This window comes from Urocampus carinirostris, chromosome 12, assembly GCF_059441175.1.
Source record: "Urocampus carinirostris isolate Australia breed hairy pipefish chromosome 12, RoL_Ucar_1.0, whole genome shotgun sequence".
NCBI classification, from domain to species: Eukaryota; Metazoa; Chordata; class Actinopteri; order Syngnathiformes; family Syngnathidae; genus Urocampus; species Urocampus carinirostris.
Window position 1 is genome coordinate 29,618,442 of NC_142360.1, and position 20,313 is coordinate 29,638,754.

Genomic DNA, 20,313 nt, shown 5'->3' on the forward strand with positions numbered 1-20,313 from the left:
GAGAAACAAAAGAGATAAAAAGTCGTGAGAGAGGGGGAAAAGAAAGGGAGAGGAAGAAAGAAATCCAAAGAGAAATAGAAAGACAGAAGGAGAGAAAAGGGAAAAGAAAGCGGGAAGGGTAGGAAGAGAGAAAGAGAAAAGAGAGAAAAGGGAAAAAGGAAGTTGGAGCAAAAGAAGTTAAAGACACAGGGAGAGAAAGAGACAAAGAGCAACAAAGGAAGAGAAAAAGAGAGACACAGAGAGTGAAAGAGACAGAAAGTGAGAGAAAAGGGGTGGAAAGAGAGAGAGAGAAAGAAATCCAAGTGCAGTGTCTTTGTTCGAGGCACCTGGCTTTGGCAACAACAAGTTGACATATTTTAACCTGCAGCTTGTTTTTCTCTTGCGCTTCTCTAAGTGTTGTCTCGCGGGCCGGATTCAATCCCTTAGCAGGCCTGAGCTTGCCCGCGGGCCGCCTGTTTGACACCTGTGGGTTATACCAACATTTATCTTCCTCTCCATGTCCCTTAATCATGCAAAACTTGAAACACTTAGGTAAATAATAGTAACAAATACTTAGTTTTATCATTACAGCCTCCTGAAACATTAAACATTTTAACAATCTGAATTAATTATCGTAATAAACTTGAGTTAAGTGTCTTAATCAAGAATTATTTCCTCTGTCATTGGGTACGTTTACATGCAGGCAATAATCCAATTGGAAATAGTAAATTGCCAGTATAATAATTATTCAAAGAGATGTAAACGTAAAATTATCCAATTAGGGTTTCAACCCAACGGCGAGTATTAGTGTTGCCATGGTTTGGCTAGTCCTTTAAATTTCCAATTAATAGTGCATGTACAGCAAACGCTTTTAAGTAATCTAAATTCTTGTGCAAATGTGCAGTTGTCCTCATTTGGGATATTTTATGCCCCTAAGCACTATGGGACTTGTAGTACAGAGACAAATGAGACATGCAAACTCTAGCTTACTCACTAAAATATGTATTGGTTGATTTCTCCAGGACATTTGTTTTATTTTCTGCCCCCACAGCAAAAACGTAGCTATATATAGTACATGTCGCAATTTTATCGATCCATAGTCAGTTTGAAATTATGCTTTTGGCTAACCATGTACGAACACATCTTGTAAACACATGCAACGCAGCCATGGAGCTCACTTTTGGAGCGTGGAGGAAACAAGCTTGGTATTTCTGTGAATTTGGTGAGTGACATGAATGAAATCCTCCTTTGTTTAATGTCAAAAGTTAAATGCGAAGTAATACTCATTTGCATAATGCTGCTCCTGCTTTGCTCTTGTAATAGTCTATCTATCTATCTACCTTGGTCATATCCATCAAGAGAGGTGACCGACAGCAAGACACACACATACAATAACAAAGAAAATAAAAGGGAAATAAATAGCAAAAAAAAAAAAAACACAAGTTTTGGACCATGGCCAACCCAATTGCCCAAACACCCAAACAAGTTAGGTACCTCAGCACGTAAGTTGGTCATGCTTTCGTCCCTCCAGATGAAACAGGACAAAAGAAAGAGGCCATGTCACTCGGGTCAGGGTGACACAACCAACTCTTTTGTTCAACAGCAGGGCCCGCCAGCTTTCACTGGTTTACCCTTGCCGCATCATACAGGTGCCCAGCCCATCCTTAAGAACGCGTCCACAATCCCACTATCCTTTCACAACACCTCTCCACTCCTTTCACCAACAAGAGCTCTAGCTTCCATTATATTTAGACCTCGTTCCTGCAGTGCACTCATAACACCATCCATCCACACTCTTGTAATAGTAATAGTCGCAAACTCCATGTACTGTATACGGACGAGGTCGTTTGTCATGTAAACGATTAATTCAGATTGCTCCAAAAATTCAATATCCGATTTCTAATCGAGTTACTTTGTTGGTGATATGAATGAGTGGAGAGGTGTTGTTAAAGGATAGTCGGATGTTTGGGCGTGTTCTAAGGAATGGGCTGGACACCCGTATGATGCGGCAGGGGTAAACCAGTGAAAGCTGTCGGGCTCTGCTGTTGAACAAAAGAGTGTGTTGTGTCACCCTGACCCGAGTGACATGGCCGCTTTCTCGTGTTTCATCTGGAGAGACGAAAGCATGACCAACTTAGGTGCCGAGGTGCCCAACTTGTTAAGGTGTTTGGGCATTTGGGTTGGCCATGGTCAAAAAATGTTTGTGTGTGTTTTTTTGCTATTTTTCTTCTCTTTTTTATTTTCTTTGTATTTGTTTGTCTTGCTGTCGGTCACCCTTCTTGAGGGATATGACCAAGGTAGATGGATAGATAAATCGAGTTACTGCCCTAATGTAAATGTAGACGTTGTCCTCTCATCTCCCATAAGCCTTCTAATTGGGTGGCAAGCATGGCTTCTTCCCGGCTCAAGTACCTCTCACTGGGCGTGCTGGTGTTCCAGACCACGTCACTGGTTCTCATCATGCGCTACTCCCGAACTTTCCAAGCGGAGGGTCCACGATACTTGGCTTCCTCTGCCGTGGTTGTGGCCGAGGTCATGAAGATCGTCATCTGTCTAATGCTTGTTTTCAAAGACCACAGTGAGTGCATGTCATCTTTAAAGTACCTTTCACTATTGAGGCATTACTAGTTTATCATTTGATTTCCCTTAATTAAAATTGATTAAAGAACGAGCCTTGTTTTTCCTCAGGTTATAGCGTACGAGCATTTAACAGCATCCTTCGCCAGGAGATCGCCTACAAGCCCATGGAAACCCTGAAGCTGGCAATCCCCTCTGGCATCTACACCCTACAGAACAACTTGCTCTATGTCGCCCTGTCCAACCTGGACGCAGCTACTTACCAGGTACATTCACAAATTCCCTCTGGTCTTGAAGTAAATGTTCATTTTTCAGCACACTCTTGTGTGTGCCAGCTCACGTACCAGCTGAAGATTCTGACCACGGCTCTGTTCTCCGTGTTCATGCTGGGAAGGCGGCTGGGCGTCTACCAGTGGCTCTCATTGCTCATCCTCATGGCCGGAGTGGCTCTTGTACAGGTAGACGGCAAACTTTTGAGGATTTTAGTGTGATTGAAGTATTTAAAAAAAACAAATTATCAATATAGCAATTATAGAGCTACCAAATAGTAGAAATCTATCTTTGTTTACCACTTTGGTTGAGTGCAAATTACAAAATACGAAAAGTATAAATAGAAAATCCAGCAATGTTAATTTTTACTCCTCTAGAGGGTGCTCTTGGTTTACACAAAAATGCTACCTCATTACATTTTGAGTGCATCTTTAGACAGAAAGTACCTTCTAGAGCAGAGATATCAAACTCGGTTTGGCTTCTGGGGCTGGATCCAGACTTTCTGTTCTCAGGTGGGCTGGATCAGAATGTCAACTCGAAATGTTATGCTTTCTTTTTAAGTACAGTATTATGCTTTATCATTCAACCTACTCTCGTCACGAAGGATCGACCGATATGGGTTTTTCAGGGACGATGGCAACACTAATTATTAGTACTAAGAGGAGTTCGATAACCGATATTTGGAGCCGATATTCATAATGCAAAAACAAATACAATATTTGCTATGGATTTAAATAAAACTTCAATAGTGCTCTGAAACCTTTTAAGGTAAATAAATTAGAATTTCAACACAATTAACATGACTTATCTTTTACTTTCATATGACTAATAAGTGTTTTATTCCTCTGTAGTCTCCTAAAGCCACACACCTAAATAGGTTCGAAGTGTGTCTTACTTTGCAAACAGTAGATAGGGGAGTCAGATTTTGAATCCAATTTAAACATTCGTTTACATGGGCAAATCGAATAAAATCAGACTCTCAATAACAATGATGCTCATGTAACAGTGATCAGTGAACAACTACATACAATAAATATGCGTTACAAGAAGGTGAGTATAGTACACTACAAACATGCATTTACAATAAGGCTAGTTAAGTACACTATATAAAGCCTTCTTGTGTACAACTAGCCGTGTTCATGAATATTATTGCGTTGAACTTCAGTATGTCACAATGAAAAGAAGTATGTAAACAAAGGTCATGGCTTACTGGAAAGGCATCCTCTTGTAAACTCAATATAGAAGAGTGAGAGAAATGCTGCATTTCATAACATTGTGAAGTCGGAATTATCCAACTTGGATGGTACCAGATAACACCTCAAAGTGTTTCAAGAAAAGTGGGGAGTTGGGTTTTCCAACCTCCGACCAGGAAAATATCATTAGAATGACACTCCAAGTGGTAGGTCCTAGTCGCGAAGTCGGGGGAAAATATCTTTTCTCTGGAAAACCCGGCTTCCCAATTTTCTGGAATGCAACAAAAGGCTCGCGTGTTGTTTGGTATCTTGCTTAAAAATTAGCTCGTTGAATAAATAAGTATGCTGATACGGATATATGCCTAATTCCCAAATATCGGTGTCCATAATTTGCCTGCCCGAAAATTGGTTGACCTCTATTTGTAACCTACCCTACTTATTATAATCAAGAATGATCAGGGATCGTTTCTTAACACAACACATTATTCAGAAAAAAATGGGAAAGATTTTCATATTTGGCATTAAATTGGTTAAATTGTTTATTTTAACAGTTGAGTAAATGCAGTTTTATACCAGAGACAACTCACCGTACTATTCAAACTCAACGCTTCCTTCTAGCAGCCGGAAAGAGAATTTGGTTTGCATATATTTAAAAAATCATAACTTTTGATAGAAATTACTTAAAGACTTGCTTATTTTTTGACATACTCCGAAATTTATGGCGCTCCGGGTGTTTGACCTGCCTGATCTAAAGGAATCAATCAACACCACTTTTAGTTCTTTATGAAACCTGAGGCGTGTTCAGGAGAGTGATCAGACATGTAGTCTCTTGATAATCGCTTGCCGCGCACTGCTGAACGTTTTGTAATCGCTCACTGTGATTGCCTTACTGATCCAAAATGGCCGACGACAGTACAATGGATTTCGTTCTACAGCTTGCTTTGAGCGAGTTGGCTGATATGAGCGACAGTTCGCATATTGACACAGTTAAGGTTATCCTAAACGCAGTGGAAGGGTCATACCTGTCTTGCATTGTTCACAAACATTACCAGGCAATGTAAGACGATATATTACATCGCCAACAGCACTCGTCAGGGTGAGATCCTCCATCTTCTGCACTGTCGACGCCATGTTGGAAATCAAAGTAAGCGGTCTTTCTCCCGTGATTACTCGGGCACGCGAGCGCTCAATAATCACTGGCCGTTCAGAAGCTAGCGATAGCTCGCGATAGCAATCACTCACTCTCCTGAACACGCCTCAGTTGTCTATCATTATTTTCATTGTAATCACTAAATCCGTTGATTGTTTCAAATATTTACATTCATAAAGAATTTGTACAATTTTTTTAATTAATGGTCGATACTGTTGTTTTCAAATTTTAAATACTCTCAGAACTAATTCAACCTAAAAATGGCACTTTTAAATGTAACTTGGATTTTTTTGTTGTTTTTAAATATTTTTTGCAATATCAATTTTTAAAATTTATTTTTTTGTATTTTATTAAACATGTTTTTCTGCTGTATAATATATATATATATATACATACACAACATTTTTATTTTAGGGTTATGGCACTCGTCAGCTTCTGTAGTATGATGCGTAGATGATTAGCATTTAGCTAAAGGCAATGTGAAAAATGTACCTTATGGATGGAAATTGTCTTAGATATTTGCACGGCGCCACTGTTGTGCAGTACCTGAACTTGATATTGATCACTCATTGCATACAGCATAATCCAGGGGGCACCTACCTTTTTTAATCAGAGAGCTACTTTTTATTACTGATTGTTGTGAAGGGCTACCGGTTTGAATTTCTAAAATAACAACTTGTCATGTTATTACTATGTCGTTGCTATGTTATTACATGGTTGTAACTATTAGAAGTACAGTTAAAATATCCTCAGTCAACCACCAAAGCACCATGTCAGTTAGAAATCAGATTTCCTAGAAAATCACTTTGACCCATCACTGGTGACTTGGTGAGCTGTTTACAGAGCCTATGTGCGGGCTACTCAGGTGTTCTTAAGGGGCTACTTGGTGTAAGTGCTTTAATAGTCCTGTCGCTACTAATGGGTTTGTGTTTCGTCGCAGTGGCCCTCTGAATCCTCAGTGGTGGCAGAAAAGGAATCTGAGCCCAATGGCTCACAATTTGTGGGTGTCATGGCCGTCCTGGTGGCGTGCTGCTCAAGCGGCTTCGCCGGCGTCTACTTCGAAAAGATCTTGAAGGAAAGCAAACAGAGCGTGTGGATCCGCAACATCCAGCTCGGTCAGTCAAAAATTGCCGGTGTGCACATTTCTGATCAAAATCCATGCAAAGCTTTTTCCATCACCTTACATTATGTTAAATCATATCTCTGGGGACAAGAGTGACAATAAGGTAACAATATGCTTCTGCTTGCTAAAAATGCAACACTTACTTATTTAGTCAACGAACAAATACAACTATTTTATGAGCTTGTTAAATTCCACCAATAGAGACTACACTTGCATGTCATCGAACATTTAGTACTCTTTTAAAACTCCTATGAATCCACTTGCATAGCAGCCTCTAATTACCGTCATGATCCTTTTGTCACCTTACTAATCTTGTTGGTGCGCTGTCAGTTTTAAATAAAAAATCCACTGCTCATTTTTAATAAAGGGCTTAGATGTCAACGAGAAACAGATTGGAAACAAAACTAAAATGTTTTCGTTTGGGGGGTTGGATTCAAATGCCCTACGGGCCATAATTTTCCGATGCCTTTGGTAGAAGCTTGCAAATAATGTCAAGATGCAGTTGTCGTAATTGTCATTTTGATATTTGAAAAGTGTTTTCGACCAACTGTCGTCTGTAGCTTTAAATCATGGGGGAGGTTTTGTAAATGTTTTTAATTTGTTTGATTGGGCTATTGTTTATTTAGAAATTTGGATCATTGAGTAGTTGCAAATTTTGCATTTACAGTGACCAATGATTAACTAATCATACCGCTGTAACATTGTAAACACTAACTTTTTCTTTCAATCTGATCCAACAAAGGTTGAGCCAGAAAACTCACAAACATGATTCTTAATTTAACTTTCCACTCATTTTCAGGGATGTTTGGACTGGTATTTGGGTTTTTCGGGATGCTGATATACGATGGAGACAAAGTCATGGAATCAGGCATGTTTCAGGGCTACAATTCAGTCACTTTCACTGTGGTCACACTGCAGGTGGGTTCTGCGTCACATTGACCGCCCTAGTTCCTCCTCCTTTTATCTGTTTGTTTTTTGCTCAGGCACTAGGCGGTCTTGTTGTCGCGGCAGTCATCAAATACGCGGACAACATCCTCAAAGGATTCGCCACGTCGCTGTCCATTATCCTCTCCACGCTCATTTCCTACTTTTGGCTACAGGATTTTGACCCTACCAGGTAGTCCAGCTTTTATGTTTATTAAACGAGTTTATCCTACTCCACGAATACAAGACAATACAGTTTACACCTTGAGATACAGACATCAGCAGAGATAGCTGTGATTTTCTGTCTCTTCAGCTTCTTCTTTTTGGGTGCCCTTCTGGTCATCTCTGCCACATTCCTCTACGGGTACAAAGGCAAAACACCCACAAACCCTAGCAGGGCGTGAAAACAACGTCAGAAAACCGGGACCAAAGGCCAAAGAAAGGTCAGGGAAAGTAAGGGTGTATAAGGTGAAAAAAAGGTCAAGCAGTAAGACAATAGCTGGTTACACCTTAAGTGCCTCAATCGGTAGGAAATCACAACTTGTTGTGTAAACATTCCCTATAAAACTGCTATCTGGGCCAATTTTTCAGTTGGGCATTTTTCAGTGGGAATACTAACCGGAACCTCAGTTTTTGAAAGTTAGAATTTTTGATGTCTTTCTTTTATTATTATTATTTTTTTTTTTTCAGAATGTCAGGTCTATTTGCTTTAGTTTTGAAAGAAAACAACAAGTCAAAGCAAAACATTTGTTTTTTCAGATATTTTTTGCTGTTGTCATTTGAATTGAAATGTTGTAAAATTAGTAACATAATCATCTTATCAAGTATTTTTTTATTTAATTGGCAGATAACATTGCTTGCTTAAATATGATTTCTCTTTATTTAAATAATACCTGTCATTAAAAAATGTTACTAATGAGCAAACGTTACTGCTTTTATATTTAATATTAAAAAGAGGTAATTATATAGTAAAAATAAATACAAGCAAAAGTGTCAGAATCGGTAGCCAAATTTGTTAATTTAAAATATTTATTTGACTGTTTATGAAATTATATTCTGTATTTTTGTAAAAAAGGAAATAAAATATCTTATTTTGTTGCACATAAAACTCAAGTCAAGTCATGTTTATTTGTATAGCCCTTAATCACAAAGAGTCTCAAAGGGCTGCACAGACAACAGATTATTGCAAACCACAAACTATTATTACACCATCCCCTGATCTAAAACCTACATGAGGGCAAGGAAAAACTCAAAAACCTCATCATGAGGAAAATGAAGAAACCTTGAGAAGGGACCGCACATGAGGTAATCCCCCTTCCAGGATGACCAGGCTGCAATGGATGTTGCAATAACAAATAATACACAGATATTGTCAACATATAATATAGGTGATTCATATGCTATAGAATAGAAGTGTGTTTTAAGCTTAGATGTAAACATTTCCACTGAGGTTGCAGATCAAATCTCAGGGGCAAGAGCATAGACAATAAACATAAGTAATAACTAAAATTGTGGCCAACATTTCAACACACGAACAAGACCGTGACAAAAAGAGAAACATTCATTTCAAAAGGGTCTTTAACAAACGTTTGAGACGAAAATTTGTAAGGATTCAAACCTGGGCTGGTTTGTTGTGCGTTTATTTTGAAGGCTAATTCGGTAAGAGCTTGCAGTCAATGAATCTGCATTACCATCTCTTTAACCTTTTTAAATATAAATAGAATTTAAAAAAAATACTACAATGTAAACCTAGAATGTTTAAATAAAATGTATTTCATTTTGTCAATGTATTTATTTTGTGTTTTTGTCCAGACTAGTTCATTCATAATTTCCCAATAAAAATCTTTATTCAATTGGACTTTCTGAAATGAGGTTCTCCACAAAAACTGAGGTTCCATTGTATTCATAGAAATCTTTACATTGAAAATTGATTTACCCTAAAGAATTTCAATATAAAATATTGATTTAATCTTAACTGGCTTTAGCAGCAGACGAGGCAATCAAATTGTAAACAACGGTATCGTAAAGTAAAACGATGTACATTCATACCCTGTTGCCAAGCAACCAAAGTCCACGACTGCACAACATGGCTACCGGGAAACGGAGTGACTAGCCGAGTCTGTTACGAACACTTTGAGTCGGTTACAGTTTATGCGAGAAACGGCAGATTTAAAATAATGACGTTAATCAGAAGACATTAGTTGAAATAACAGAGTCCTTCTACTCCTGTAATTTATTGGTTGTTAATTTCGGGTTAAAATGTGGTATTTTCCTTTTGTTGTATATGCTGATCAGAGATTTATGAGGTTTTATTTCAAATCCTTTGTTTAATTGTATGAGTTGACTGTTATGATCTTTTGTGTGTGTGTGTGTGTGTGTGTGTGTGTGTGTGCGGATACACTGTTGTCTTAAATACTACTAAGAGAATCTTTTTATAAAGTGGAAAAACTTGTGAATGGTCTGCTTTCATGTTGCTCCTCTTTCCTTTAAGCTTTAAACATACTGCAACACAATTAATTCAATTATTTTTTTAAAAAAGGTCAACTTGCAAATATACAATTTGTAATACCTTACCCCTAATGAGGACTGTCAAATAGAGGCCCAGGAAGGAAAAAACCTTGCCACAGTTTGGTTTGTTTAATTCACTATGCATCATTAATTTGTTTAACCCGTAGCTAATAATGAAATGAAATTATCTGCATTTATATAGCGCTTTTCAAGTCAAGACTTCCCAAAGCGCTTTACAGTGTGCTTCACATTTCCCAATAGCGACCGTGCAGCCATGTAAGGCGCTAACCTCTAATTGGGGGTATTAGGGGTTCAGTGTCTTACCCAAGGACACTTCGACATGTAACACGGAGGAGCCGGGATTCGAACTGAGATCCCTTGATCCCAAGAAGAGCGCTCTACCTCCTGAGCCACTGCCATAATAAATTGTATCAATTAAGTAATAAAAGGCCGAGTGTTTTCTACCAACATACAGTATCTCGTTGCCGCCACCGGCCCACCAGCCATCCCCTGGATCCCGAAGATGTCCAACTTAAAGCACCACTTGATGGTTTTCCGGAGATTTTTTTTCCGGGGAAGTTGTATTTAGCACCATCACCCAGGTTCTGAAGCTTTGCTTCCCCCGGAGGTGGGTCAGCGTCGGCTGATGGGGCCGGTTCACCAGCGCTGCCCTGTTAACATTTGGGTAGCAGTTGTTGACGGTGAAACCCAATGGCTTGGAGTTGGGGCCCACGACGATGACCTTCTCGGTGGTGTTGCCATACCACAGAAAGCTAACCCAGTCCGAGATAGCTGCACGATGACTTCTGCGTCTTGTAAAAATTGGAATTTTGGCGGGGCAAAAGATTTTGTTTTTCTGTTTACGGCCATACCACCCTGAAAACGCTTTACCTTTGTAAGCTTAGCAGGGTCAGGTCTGGCTAGTACTCGGATAGGAGACCGCTTGGGAATACCAGGTGCTGTTTATGGGTGATTTGGCGCATGCGCTGCTGCAACAGAACTGCCTGCTTCACAAACAATTTCTTCCTGTGTGACTTGTTGCTCCTGACGCAGCCCATGGTGACCACTTGGGACCAACCAGAAGGGCAGCTCCCCTTCCCAAAGTAAACACATTTGATTCTTTCCTGCCAGGAGCTTCTTCTTTTTTGCCCGGAGTGACATGTCATGGGTTGTTGGTAGAGGGGCATCGGATGCGGTGGTTTCTTGAGAACGTGAAAGAAGTGGCCTCCTGCGTGTCGCTGTTCAGCTTTGTAGGGTGCTGAATTGAATGCAGAAATAACCCCCCCTTTAACAAGCGCACAATGTAACAGAATAGTATAACCCCCTCTCTTGTAGGTTTTGTAGTTACATACCCCCTCCAAATCATTTGTGTGACCTCGACAATGTGTCCTCCAATATTTACTACACACGCACATTTAATCACTACCATTGAATTAATAATCATTTTAGGGGAAATCCATAATTATAAGGTCCAATATATTTGTACAGTGTTTTAAAGCCATTGTGACCCCCCAAAAGTATTCATTTATGGAATGATTTAGATCAGGGTTCTCCAAACTTTATCAAGCTGAGAGCTACTTTTTGATACTAATTACCGCAAAAGGCACCCAGTTTTGAGATGCATGTCTTAAATAACATTCTTACTATGTTGTTATTATGTTATTACCAGATTAATTATTGGAAGTTGGGTTAAATAGACTCACAATGAATCATAATGACCCAGCACTGGTGATCCATATTCGGAACAGGTCCACGGGCATCTAAGTTGTCCTCAGGAGTCTCCAACGTGGAGTCTATAGACACCATGTTGAGACCCCTGATTTAGATGATGGCCTTCAATACTGTATGTCCCTAATTACCAATCAAAATTTATATAATGTGCATATTTTCGATAAATGGGGAAAAAGAAAATTAAAATATCAAGAGTTTCTTTAAGTATCATATGTTATAAGATTCCCCTCCTTTTGTTTTTTGTTTTATTTTTTTGATTCTGAAAATGTCTTTCTTGCAAATATCAAATGCAATATCGATAGGCAATTAGGATCTCCTTCAATCTACTCCCTTTGGGCACTTGATGATGTAATTATATCATTGTATAACATTGTCAGCTGTTGGTGTGAAACCGTTACGTTGTTTATGTTAAATACCTGTCAACCTGTACGGTTTTGCCGTACAAAGTACGTTTATTATGCATTTTAAGACTTGTACGACGTACGGGAAAACGCAAATTTGTCAATGATGGGTACCATCCGGTATACACCGACTATTACGAAACGGCAACTCAATCGAGTCAAACAAGTTCGCCGCGGAAGCCTCTATCTCGGTATCGTTTTTTTTTTGTTGCAAACGAACGAGTGGTTTGATGTAGTGAAAGGAAGTCCGTCTCTTTTTAGAGAACCGGCTTTTTCGGCTCAACTCATTAAAGGGAGCTGGCTCTCAAACGGCTCACTTGCTTTGATGCATTATATTACGAATCATTATTGTTGTATAAAGAAGTTAAGAAAAAAAAGGAAGTATAGAAGGAGAAAATGAAAAAAAGACAGGTTTGTGGTTATCCCTTTAATCAGTATATAACCAACAATAATTGAATGCAGAAAATGAATTCATAATTTGAATAAGAAAATGTATCATTCTACTTAATTATATTTGCGTGTATTTTTTTCCTTCTACAGTGAACGTCCAAGCTACTTCATTTTTGAACTTTTTTAATAACGCCTCATTCTTGGCGAGCCACTCAGGATCTCACAACAAAATGTTAATTAACTAAATATATGATATAACATGTTAAACTACATAAATAAACACGTTTGAAAAATAAATATGGTGTAAGATTTAGTATATTGTAAGGGAAAATACGTCAGTTTGTAAGGGCATGGGGCCCTGGAGGTTGACAGGTATGATGTTAATTATCTGTTGATGTTGTTTTGGGCTATGCCCAAATAAAAACCCACAACAATCAAATTAATCTTGTAAATCCAAAGCTGTTAAACCCAAAAATGTAAAAACATGTAGCCTAGATGGTAAGGCGCCCGCTTTGAGACTGGGAGGTTCGGGTTCGCGCCCCGGCCGAGTCATTCCTAAGACTTAAAAAGTGGTCGGCGGCGCCCTCTCTTGGCTGCGGCTGCATCGGGTCAGATGCAATCGACATTTCGTTCTGTGTACATTGTTACACAGAATGACAATACAAGGAAATTATTATTATTATTATTATTAAGAAGACAGTACAGTACATATTCCGTCACTTGAGATACAATTTCCGATGATTGGTTGAAAAACAAAATGCAACATCGTCGCTAGATGGTGCGAGAGTAACATCAGAAATGTGAAGTCTGTTGTTTTATTTTGTTTTATTTTTTTCAAAACGGTCTTGAGGTTGGTCAGAGAGTGCACTCCGGGGAGCAAATTTGAACCCCAACACATTGTCCCATTTATTGAACGAACCAGACCATTTGGAGTCCTTAAAAACTGCATTTTGCTGTTCAAACCACCGTAATGTTGCATTTTATTTTGAAGGCGATTTCTTAAAGTGATGGTACCAAACTGATTTGGCAGACTTTGAAAGGATCAAACCCGTTGTTTTCTATAAAGTGCTAAAATGAAGTGCACATATTTTTCTCATCAGCAACTCAAACGTAACTATACATTTGATCCTGTTTGCTGTGTTATTAAATATGATTTTTCGTTTTTGTCAAAATGAATTGTTTTGTTTTGAAACTTACAGGAAATGAAGCAGTGCGGTGTAATATCCACGCGGAAGTGATCGTTCACCCTGTCAAATGACTTGACTCCAAACAAATTAACGTGATTGTCAACTTTGGAATTACTTTATTTTCTGTATCGTAAACCCAAAAACATTATAATGGTATGTATTTTTACAGTTATTCGCAGGTAATTGTAATCAAACCAATTCACGTCTGCTACAAAGCTAATTCGCGTATTTTCTCTTTGAGCTGTATAAAGCCAACACGTTTCTTTCTTTGATAACTATGTGAATAATTGAAATTTGGTCTAACGCCTGAAAGATAAAAAATTCTAAAATGTACTGAGGTAATATAAAATATTGGGACATATTATATAGTAAGTAGATCGGGAAAACAGTACAGTATTACATACCTGCCAAGCTCCAGGGCTCCATGCCCTTACAAATTGTAGTATTTTCCCTTACAAAATACAAAATAATCTTACACCATATATTTTTTTCGAACCTGTTTATTTATGTAGTTTAACATGTTATATTGTATGTGTTTCGCAGGGTTGGCTAGGGTTACTTTAACAGGATTACTTTCCATTACTTTTGGATTACTCCGTTACGAAATATGCTGATAAAAGACAAGTGAAACTAAATATGAATAAAATGACTAAATTTTGTGCAGGCTTGGGGAGTAACGGAATACATGGAACGGCAAAATGATGTTGGCAAGCTGTTTGGATTTATTTTCATTTGGTTTTGCCGGAGATCAAATAGATAAAAGCCAGGAGAGAAAGCTTACCACGTGTTGTGAGTCATCATTTTATTCATATTTAGTTTATTTTGTCTTTTATTAGCATATTTGGTATTGGAGTAATCCAAAAGTAATTGAAAGTAATCCAGTTAGAGTAAGCCTACCCAACCCTGGTGTTTTGTTATATCATTTATATTGTTAATTAACATTTTGTTGTGAGATCCTGAGTTGCTCGACATGAATGAGGTTTATTATAAAAAAAGTTCAAAAATGAAGTAGCTTGGACGAAAAAATACATGCAAATCTAATTAAGTAGAATAATACATTTTCTTATTCAAATTATGAATTCTTTTTCTGCATTAAATTATTGTTGGTAATATACTGATTAAAGGGATAACCACAAACCTGTCGTATTTTCATTTTTTCATTTTATACTTCCTTTTTTTCTTAACTTATTTATACAACATAATAATTCGTAATATAATGCATCAAAGCAAGTGAACTGTTTAATGAGTTGAGCCAAAAAAGCCGGTTCTCTAAAAAGAGACGGACTTCCTTTCACTACATCAAACCGCTCGCTTCGTTTGCAACGAAAAAACGATACCGAGATTGAGGCGTCCGCGGCGAACTCGTTTGACTTGATTTATACACCGTTTCGTGATAGTCTGTGTATACCGGATGGTACCCATCATTGACAAATTTGCGTTTTTCCGTACAGATTTTCTTGTACGTCGTACACGTCTTAAAACGCATAATAAACGTACTTTGTACGGAAAACCGTACAGGTTGACAGGTATGGTATTATTACTGTATTTTTTAAAATTTAGACTTTTTTTCTCCCCACTTTTGACTTTATCAAATCTTGACACTGAAAATGTTCCATTTCTATGCAGGTTGCCACTGATGTCAAAACACTCATCCAAAGGTTTTACCAGCTGCAATCAGAGCGTCTGGAGACCTATCGCCTTTTCGAGGAGTATGTCTGTGTTCTGCCTCTAAAAAATACAGCAGACTTTCGGGATACGACATTTATCTGTTGTGGTTTTTTTTTGTGGGGGTTCGCAAAGTCATATTGTCTTATGGCAGGAAAAGGAAACCTATGCCAATTGGCTAATGCGTTCTGAACAGCCAGTACTCTAGATAAAATCTATAATTATTCTGATCCAAAGTGCCATAAAGCAGGAAAAAAATTGAGAGAGCCGTACCAAATATTTTTTTAGACCAAATTCATCCAGCCATTATCTGCACTGCTTATCCTCAGTAGGGTTGCTTGGGTGCTGGAGCCCATCCAAGCTATCTTCGGGCAGTGGGCAGGGGACACCTTGCACCGGTTGCCAGCCAGTATTAGGACACATAGAGACAGACAACTCACTTGATCATTCACACCTAGGGACACTTCATACCGGCCGGAAACCCACGCAAGCACGAGGAGAACATGCAAACTCCACACAGGAAGGTTCGATTTCATGATCTCAGAACTATGCTGCACACGCGCTAACCACTGCATTGCCGTGCTGCCCAGACCAAATTCAACAAAACTAAAAAAAAAAAAAAAAATCTCCGAACGAAAGCTAATCCTTCAGCACATTTTATTTCATTGCATAACATTGTGTGTTGTTAGATGATTTGAACAAATCTATGAAATAATATACCAGAGCCTGTGTCCTATAGAAATATTTTATTAACACTCCACTTATTGAAACATGAATATTTTGTTTGTTTGTTTGTACATGATTCAATTGTTTGTTTGTTTGTAAATGATTCAAATTGAATCTTTTCTTCCGGCGCCGTCACGAATGGCAGCCACTCCAGCAGCTCCCGTGTTATTTTCGATTGTTCTCAGCTCAGGGATGCTGCTGGAAATGTGAATTTCCCTTCGGGGATGAACAAAGTATCTATCTATCTATCTATCTATCTATATGAAGCCCTTTGAGGCTCTTTGTGATTAAGGGCTATACAAATAAAAATTACTTGACCTGACTATATCAATATAAATATTACACTTAAAATTTGTCTCTGACCCTAAGTTACTTAAGAGTTTTGTGGCTCATTTTGACTGTCATTTGTGTCCTACATAAAGGGGCAAGCAAAGTTATTTTGTAAAATTGTTGCAAAATAATATAAATGATAAGGACATTGTCATAATTTTTTAGACAGTACAATAGTTAACTTTTGTCTCCGATCCATATGTACTCATGCTAAAGAGCCATAAATGACTCGCGAGCCATAGGTTCCCATCCCTGTTATAGATTATACAACATACTTCACGGTTTGCAGATCCCTTAACTGCCAGGGACATCGAGGCACCACCTCTTGTAGTGTGTCCTGGGCAAGTACGCCTGAGCGGCATCCACCTTCTCCAGGCCCATAAAGCAATACCACTCATGACTAATATATATGTATATAATTAAATAATGTTATAGATAAATTTAGTATTCATCTGATGGAAGTATTTGCTTAACATATATATACTGGCAATAGAAATATTCTGAGCGATTTGCCCTCTACACTGGCTCCATAGCGGATAAATACTGTACCAAAAATGCAGTATCGTATCGCCAACCCGCAGAGTTTTTACAAAGTACAAAAAAACTCCGAACAGACTGAGAAAGACATTATGGGAGGTAGTTCAGCCAATGGAGTGTTATTTTCATGATGCTGTGAAAAGCTTTTTATGAAGTCGACCAATCTTAGATAAGATGCGTAACTCCTCATATGAACGAACACTGCAAAATTTTACTTTATATATGGAAATAATGGTTTTGATTTTGTATAGTGGGGAAAATGCTGTTAAAAGGGGCCCCAAAAAGCATCTTATTCCACACTGCAACGTGAGAACGTCGAAAGGGGGAGGTTGCCGTATCCCGGGATCTACTGTGCATTGAATGTTAACTTCAGTTTCGATCAATTGAAACCAGAATATTCCCGGTGTTTGCAGAGGTCATGAAGCCTACCTGAGGACGGGCCCTCACTATGACTTTGACCGCTACAAGCAACTGGTACACCAGATCACACTTGCCTTCAGCGGAATCTCCAAAGAGGTTCTGGACATCAAGGAGAAGTTCCAGCTTCATCTGGACCGACCCGACCTCTCTGATCACATTAATAGGCTGCAGTGCAAAGAGATGCACAAGCTCCAACTGGTAATTCGTAGTCTTTTGGTCCCAAATTTAAAAACCAAAACTTGATAACTATTTTTAAAGCACCCCAAATAAATATACATTTTTTTGGGTCGTGATGTATTTTTGCAATTAGACAGCTCAGCTGCAACTGGCTCGGCAGCGGGCCCAAGACCACCCAGAAGAAGAGGACGAATGTGGGGAGAAAATCCAGCAGATTAAACACGAGTAAGTACAGTCACTGGGACCAAGGTTACGATACGAGTCCTAAATCCAATGGCCCTCAGCGTGAAGTTCCCGTATTCTTGAAATGTTCAGGATCATCAAGACCCAAGAGGCGCTCAGCGAGATTATGCAAGACTTCAAGTACGATTCAGAGGAGACCGATTGACAGGTGGCCTGTCAGTTCGCTTTTTTGTATTCTATAATATGCAGGCCTGTAAACATTTGTTGTAGAAATTATTTTATTATACACACTTGCATTATCAAATATATTGTAGCAAAATAAAAGATAAATATTCATTTCGGAAAACTGGTTGGTGGCTGACTGGTTAGCACATACGCCTTGCAGTTCAGAGGTCCTGTGTTCAATTCCAGGTACCAGGCTCTCTTTGTGGGGTTTTTCCGGAAGCTCTTCTTCCACGTACCATTAACATTCATGGCAGGTCAATTGATTCTTTGTGTCTGTGTTAGTACATGTGCTTAAAATGCTTTAATTTCAACGTTGCGTTTTCAAGGTCTGATATGTGCTTGAAGTTCATGTTAATGCTTGAACTTGTTGCTCTGCAGTCTGACTTGATAGACTTGATAGATCATGCATTCAATGGAGAAAAATTAACTAGGTCTGCTCAAAAATTATGCCGAAACGCCTGCTCTGGTGGCTTCGCTTTGCCATTGCATTTCTTCGCTTGTGATTAACAGCAGCCCATTTTAGTTTATATAGCATTGTCCTATGAAATGTCATTGCTCCTTACGGGTCGCCCCCAAGAGGACAGACACAACACATTTATCACAACCAATTGTGAAAAAGTATTTTCGTGTTTAGCATTGAATGCGTTAACTGGTTAATTTAATCAGTTGAGTGATGTTGTTTTACACCTGAACCAACTCGCCACGCTGTACAGACTCCAGACTATCCACTAGCAGCCAGTGAGAGCATTTGGTTTGCATTTATTTTAAAACCTAACTTTTTAGAAATTACCTTTCTCCTTTTTTGACGGATAGTTATTCCCCCTTTTTCACGGGGCTTGCGTTCCAAAAAGGCCCCGCGATAGTCCTCACCTGCGAAGTAGAAACATTTGTTTATTTATTTATTTATTGTATATTCTATTATAGTAGTGGAACTGAGCAAGCGTGTGGATAAGAGAGTACTCTGTTGAATTGGACACATGGAGAGGATGGATGAGGAGCGAATGTTGAAGAGGATCACCAGAGCAGAAGTCAATGGAAGGAGACCAAGAGGAAGTCCGCGATTGACGTGGATGGATGGTGTTATGAGTGCACTGCAGGAAAGAGGTCTAAATATAGTAGAAGCTAGAGCTCTAGTTTGGGATATGAATGAGTGGAGGGGTTGTTGTAAAAGGATAGTGGGATGTTTAGAAGCGTTCTAAGGGATAGGTAGGGCACCTGTATGATGCGGCAGGGGTAAACCAGTGAAAGCTTTCGGGCCCTGCAGTTGAACAGAAAAGTGTGTTGGTCATCCTGACCCTAGTGACATGGCCGCTTTCTTGTGTCCCATTTCATCTGGAGGGACGAAAGCATGACCAACTTAGGTTCCTAACTTGTTTGGGTGTTTGGGCATTTGGGTTGGCCATGGTCCAAAAATGTTTGGGTGTGTTTTTTGGTACTTTTTCCCTTTTTTTACATTTTCTTTGCTTTTGTGTTGGTTTTGTCTTGCTGTCGGTCACCCCTCTCGAGGGATATCACCAGGGTAGATAAATAGATAGATACTCTATTATACATTAAAACCAAAGAACAAACCCATATTACAGGCTCAAGCATGATCAAAGTACTGCCCTTTGATTTTTTTAACAAATAACTTCTGTACTGTGTCACATATTTGGATTTCAGAACAGTTTTTTTACCTCTCATGATACATTGTTGCCATCATGAGGACCTCATGGAAAACTGCATTTACTTTCCTTAGTTAAGTCAAAATATTGAAAAAGCCATTTTAAACCCAAATAAAAACCCCAAAGATCCATGTCTGGAGCTGCAAAAAATTAAAAGCGTTATTTTGGCTTTATGAGGAAGGGAACACTGAGTCCATCTCGTATTCATTGGAAAACGTTGGGAATGTGTCCCGTTTGTGTTCCTAAAATAACACTATATTTTTTTATTTTCAAACATTTTTGAAAAAGCGCCAGGGAGCCACTAGGGAGCACCAAAGAGCCCCATGTGGCTCCCGAGTGAGTTCAGAGGGTCAGAAGTTCAACTTCTTCTGCCTTTTGGTTCTTTTGTCGGTCCAAAGCGTCTCGTTGACAGGATCGCTTTTAGAGAATGGAAAATATTTGCGAATAATGTAGGTCCATCAAGCCGTTTTACGATGTATAAAACTCAGACCGCAACATTATTAGCGGACACAGGCAGAAAAGTGGCGGGGCGACTATGTAGCCAATCAGAATGCAGAACCTAATACACGATAAAAATCAGCGGAGTAGTGAAACTGTGATAAGTAATCTGCGATACAGTAAGGGATTACTGTCCTCCGGAATGGAAATCATCCAACGGGCAGTATCCGTCTCACAGGCCATATGATTGACATGCTTGTTGAACACAATTTGAAATGATGAAAAAAATATTACCCCTTTTTTTTTTGCACACCACTAATGCACGTAATATTTAATATTTTATCTTTTTTCTTTAGATTTGTAAATTTTTAAATTAGTATTTTTAATGGGGCGACAGCAGCTCAGGAGGTAGAGCGCTCGTCTTGGGATCAAGGGATCCCAGTTCGAATCCCGGCTCGTCCATGTTACATGTCGAAGTGTCTTTGGGTAAGACACTGAACCCCTAATACCCCCAATAA

The 20,313-nt window shown here is 38.9% G+C and overlaps 2 protein-coding genes across 2 annotated transcripts; both read left to right on the plus strand.

Moving 5' to 3' along the window:
* Positions 1-2,252: 2,252 nt before the first annotated feature.
* slc35a3a (solute carrier family 35 member A3a) lies at positions 2,253-9,672 on the plus strand. Its single transcript, XM_088349898.1, has 7 exons — positions 2,253-2,557; positions 2,668-2,822; positions 2,892-3,014; positions 6,110-6,284; positions 7,092-7,210; positions 7,276-7,409; positions 7,530-9,672. The coding sequence occupies exons 1-7, from the start codon at positions 2,368-2,370 to the stop codon at positions 7,618-7,620; spliced, it is 987 nt and encodes a 328-aa protein (XP_088206024.1). The 5' UTR covers positions 2,253-2,367; the 3' UTR covers positions 7,621-9,672.
* A 3,773-nt stretch (positions 9,673-13,445) lies between these two features.
* Positions 13,446-17,817, plus strand: rex1bd (required for excision 1-B domain containing). Its single transcript, XM_088349899.1, has 5 exons — positions 13,446-13,586; positions 15,060-15,142; positions 17,105-17,309; positions 17,422-17,513; positions 17,604-17,817. The coding sequence occupies exons 1-5, from the start codon at positions 13,584-13,586 to the stop codon at positions 17,674-17,676; spliced, it is 456 nt and encodes a 151-aa protein (XP_088206025.1). The 5' UTR covers positions 13,446-13,583; the 3' UTR covers positions 17,677-17,817.
* The last annotated feature ends 2,496 nt before the right edge of the window (positions 17,818-20,313 follow it).

Bases quoted from the DNA above. Each gene is read 5' to 3' on its own strand.
- slc35a3a (XM_088349898.1), top strand. From the start codon at position 2,368: ATGGCTTCTTCCCGGCTCAAGTACCTCTCACTGGGCGTGCTGGTGTTC. The intron at 6,285-7,091 runs GTCAGTCAAAAA...ACTCATTTTCAG, and splicing joins GATCCGCAACATCCAGCTCG to GGATGTTTGGACTGGTATTT. The intron at 7,211-7,275 runs GTGGGTTCTGCG...TTTTTTGCTCAG, and splicing joins TCACTGTGGTCACACTGCAG to GCACTAGGCGGTCTTGTTGT.
- rex1bd (XM_088349899.1), top strand. The intron at 15,143-17,104 runs GTATGTCTGTGT...CGGTGTTTGCAG, and splicing joins ACCTATCGCCTTTTCGAGGA to AGGTCATGAAGCCTACCTGA. The intron at 17,514-17,603 runs GTAAGTACAGTC...TGAAATGTTCAG, and splicing joins ATCCAGCAGATTAAACACGA to GATCATCAAGACCCAAGAGG.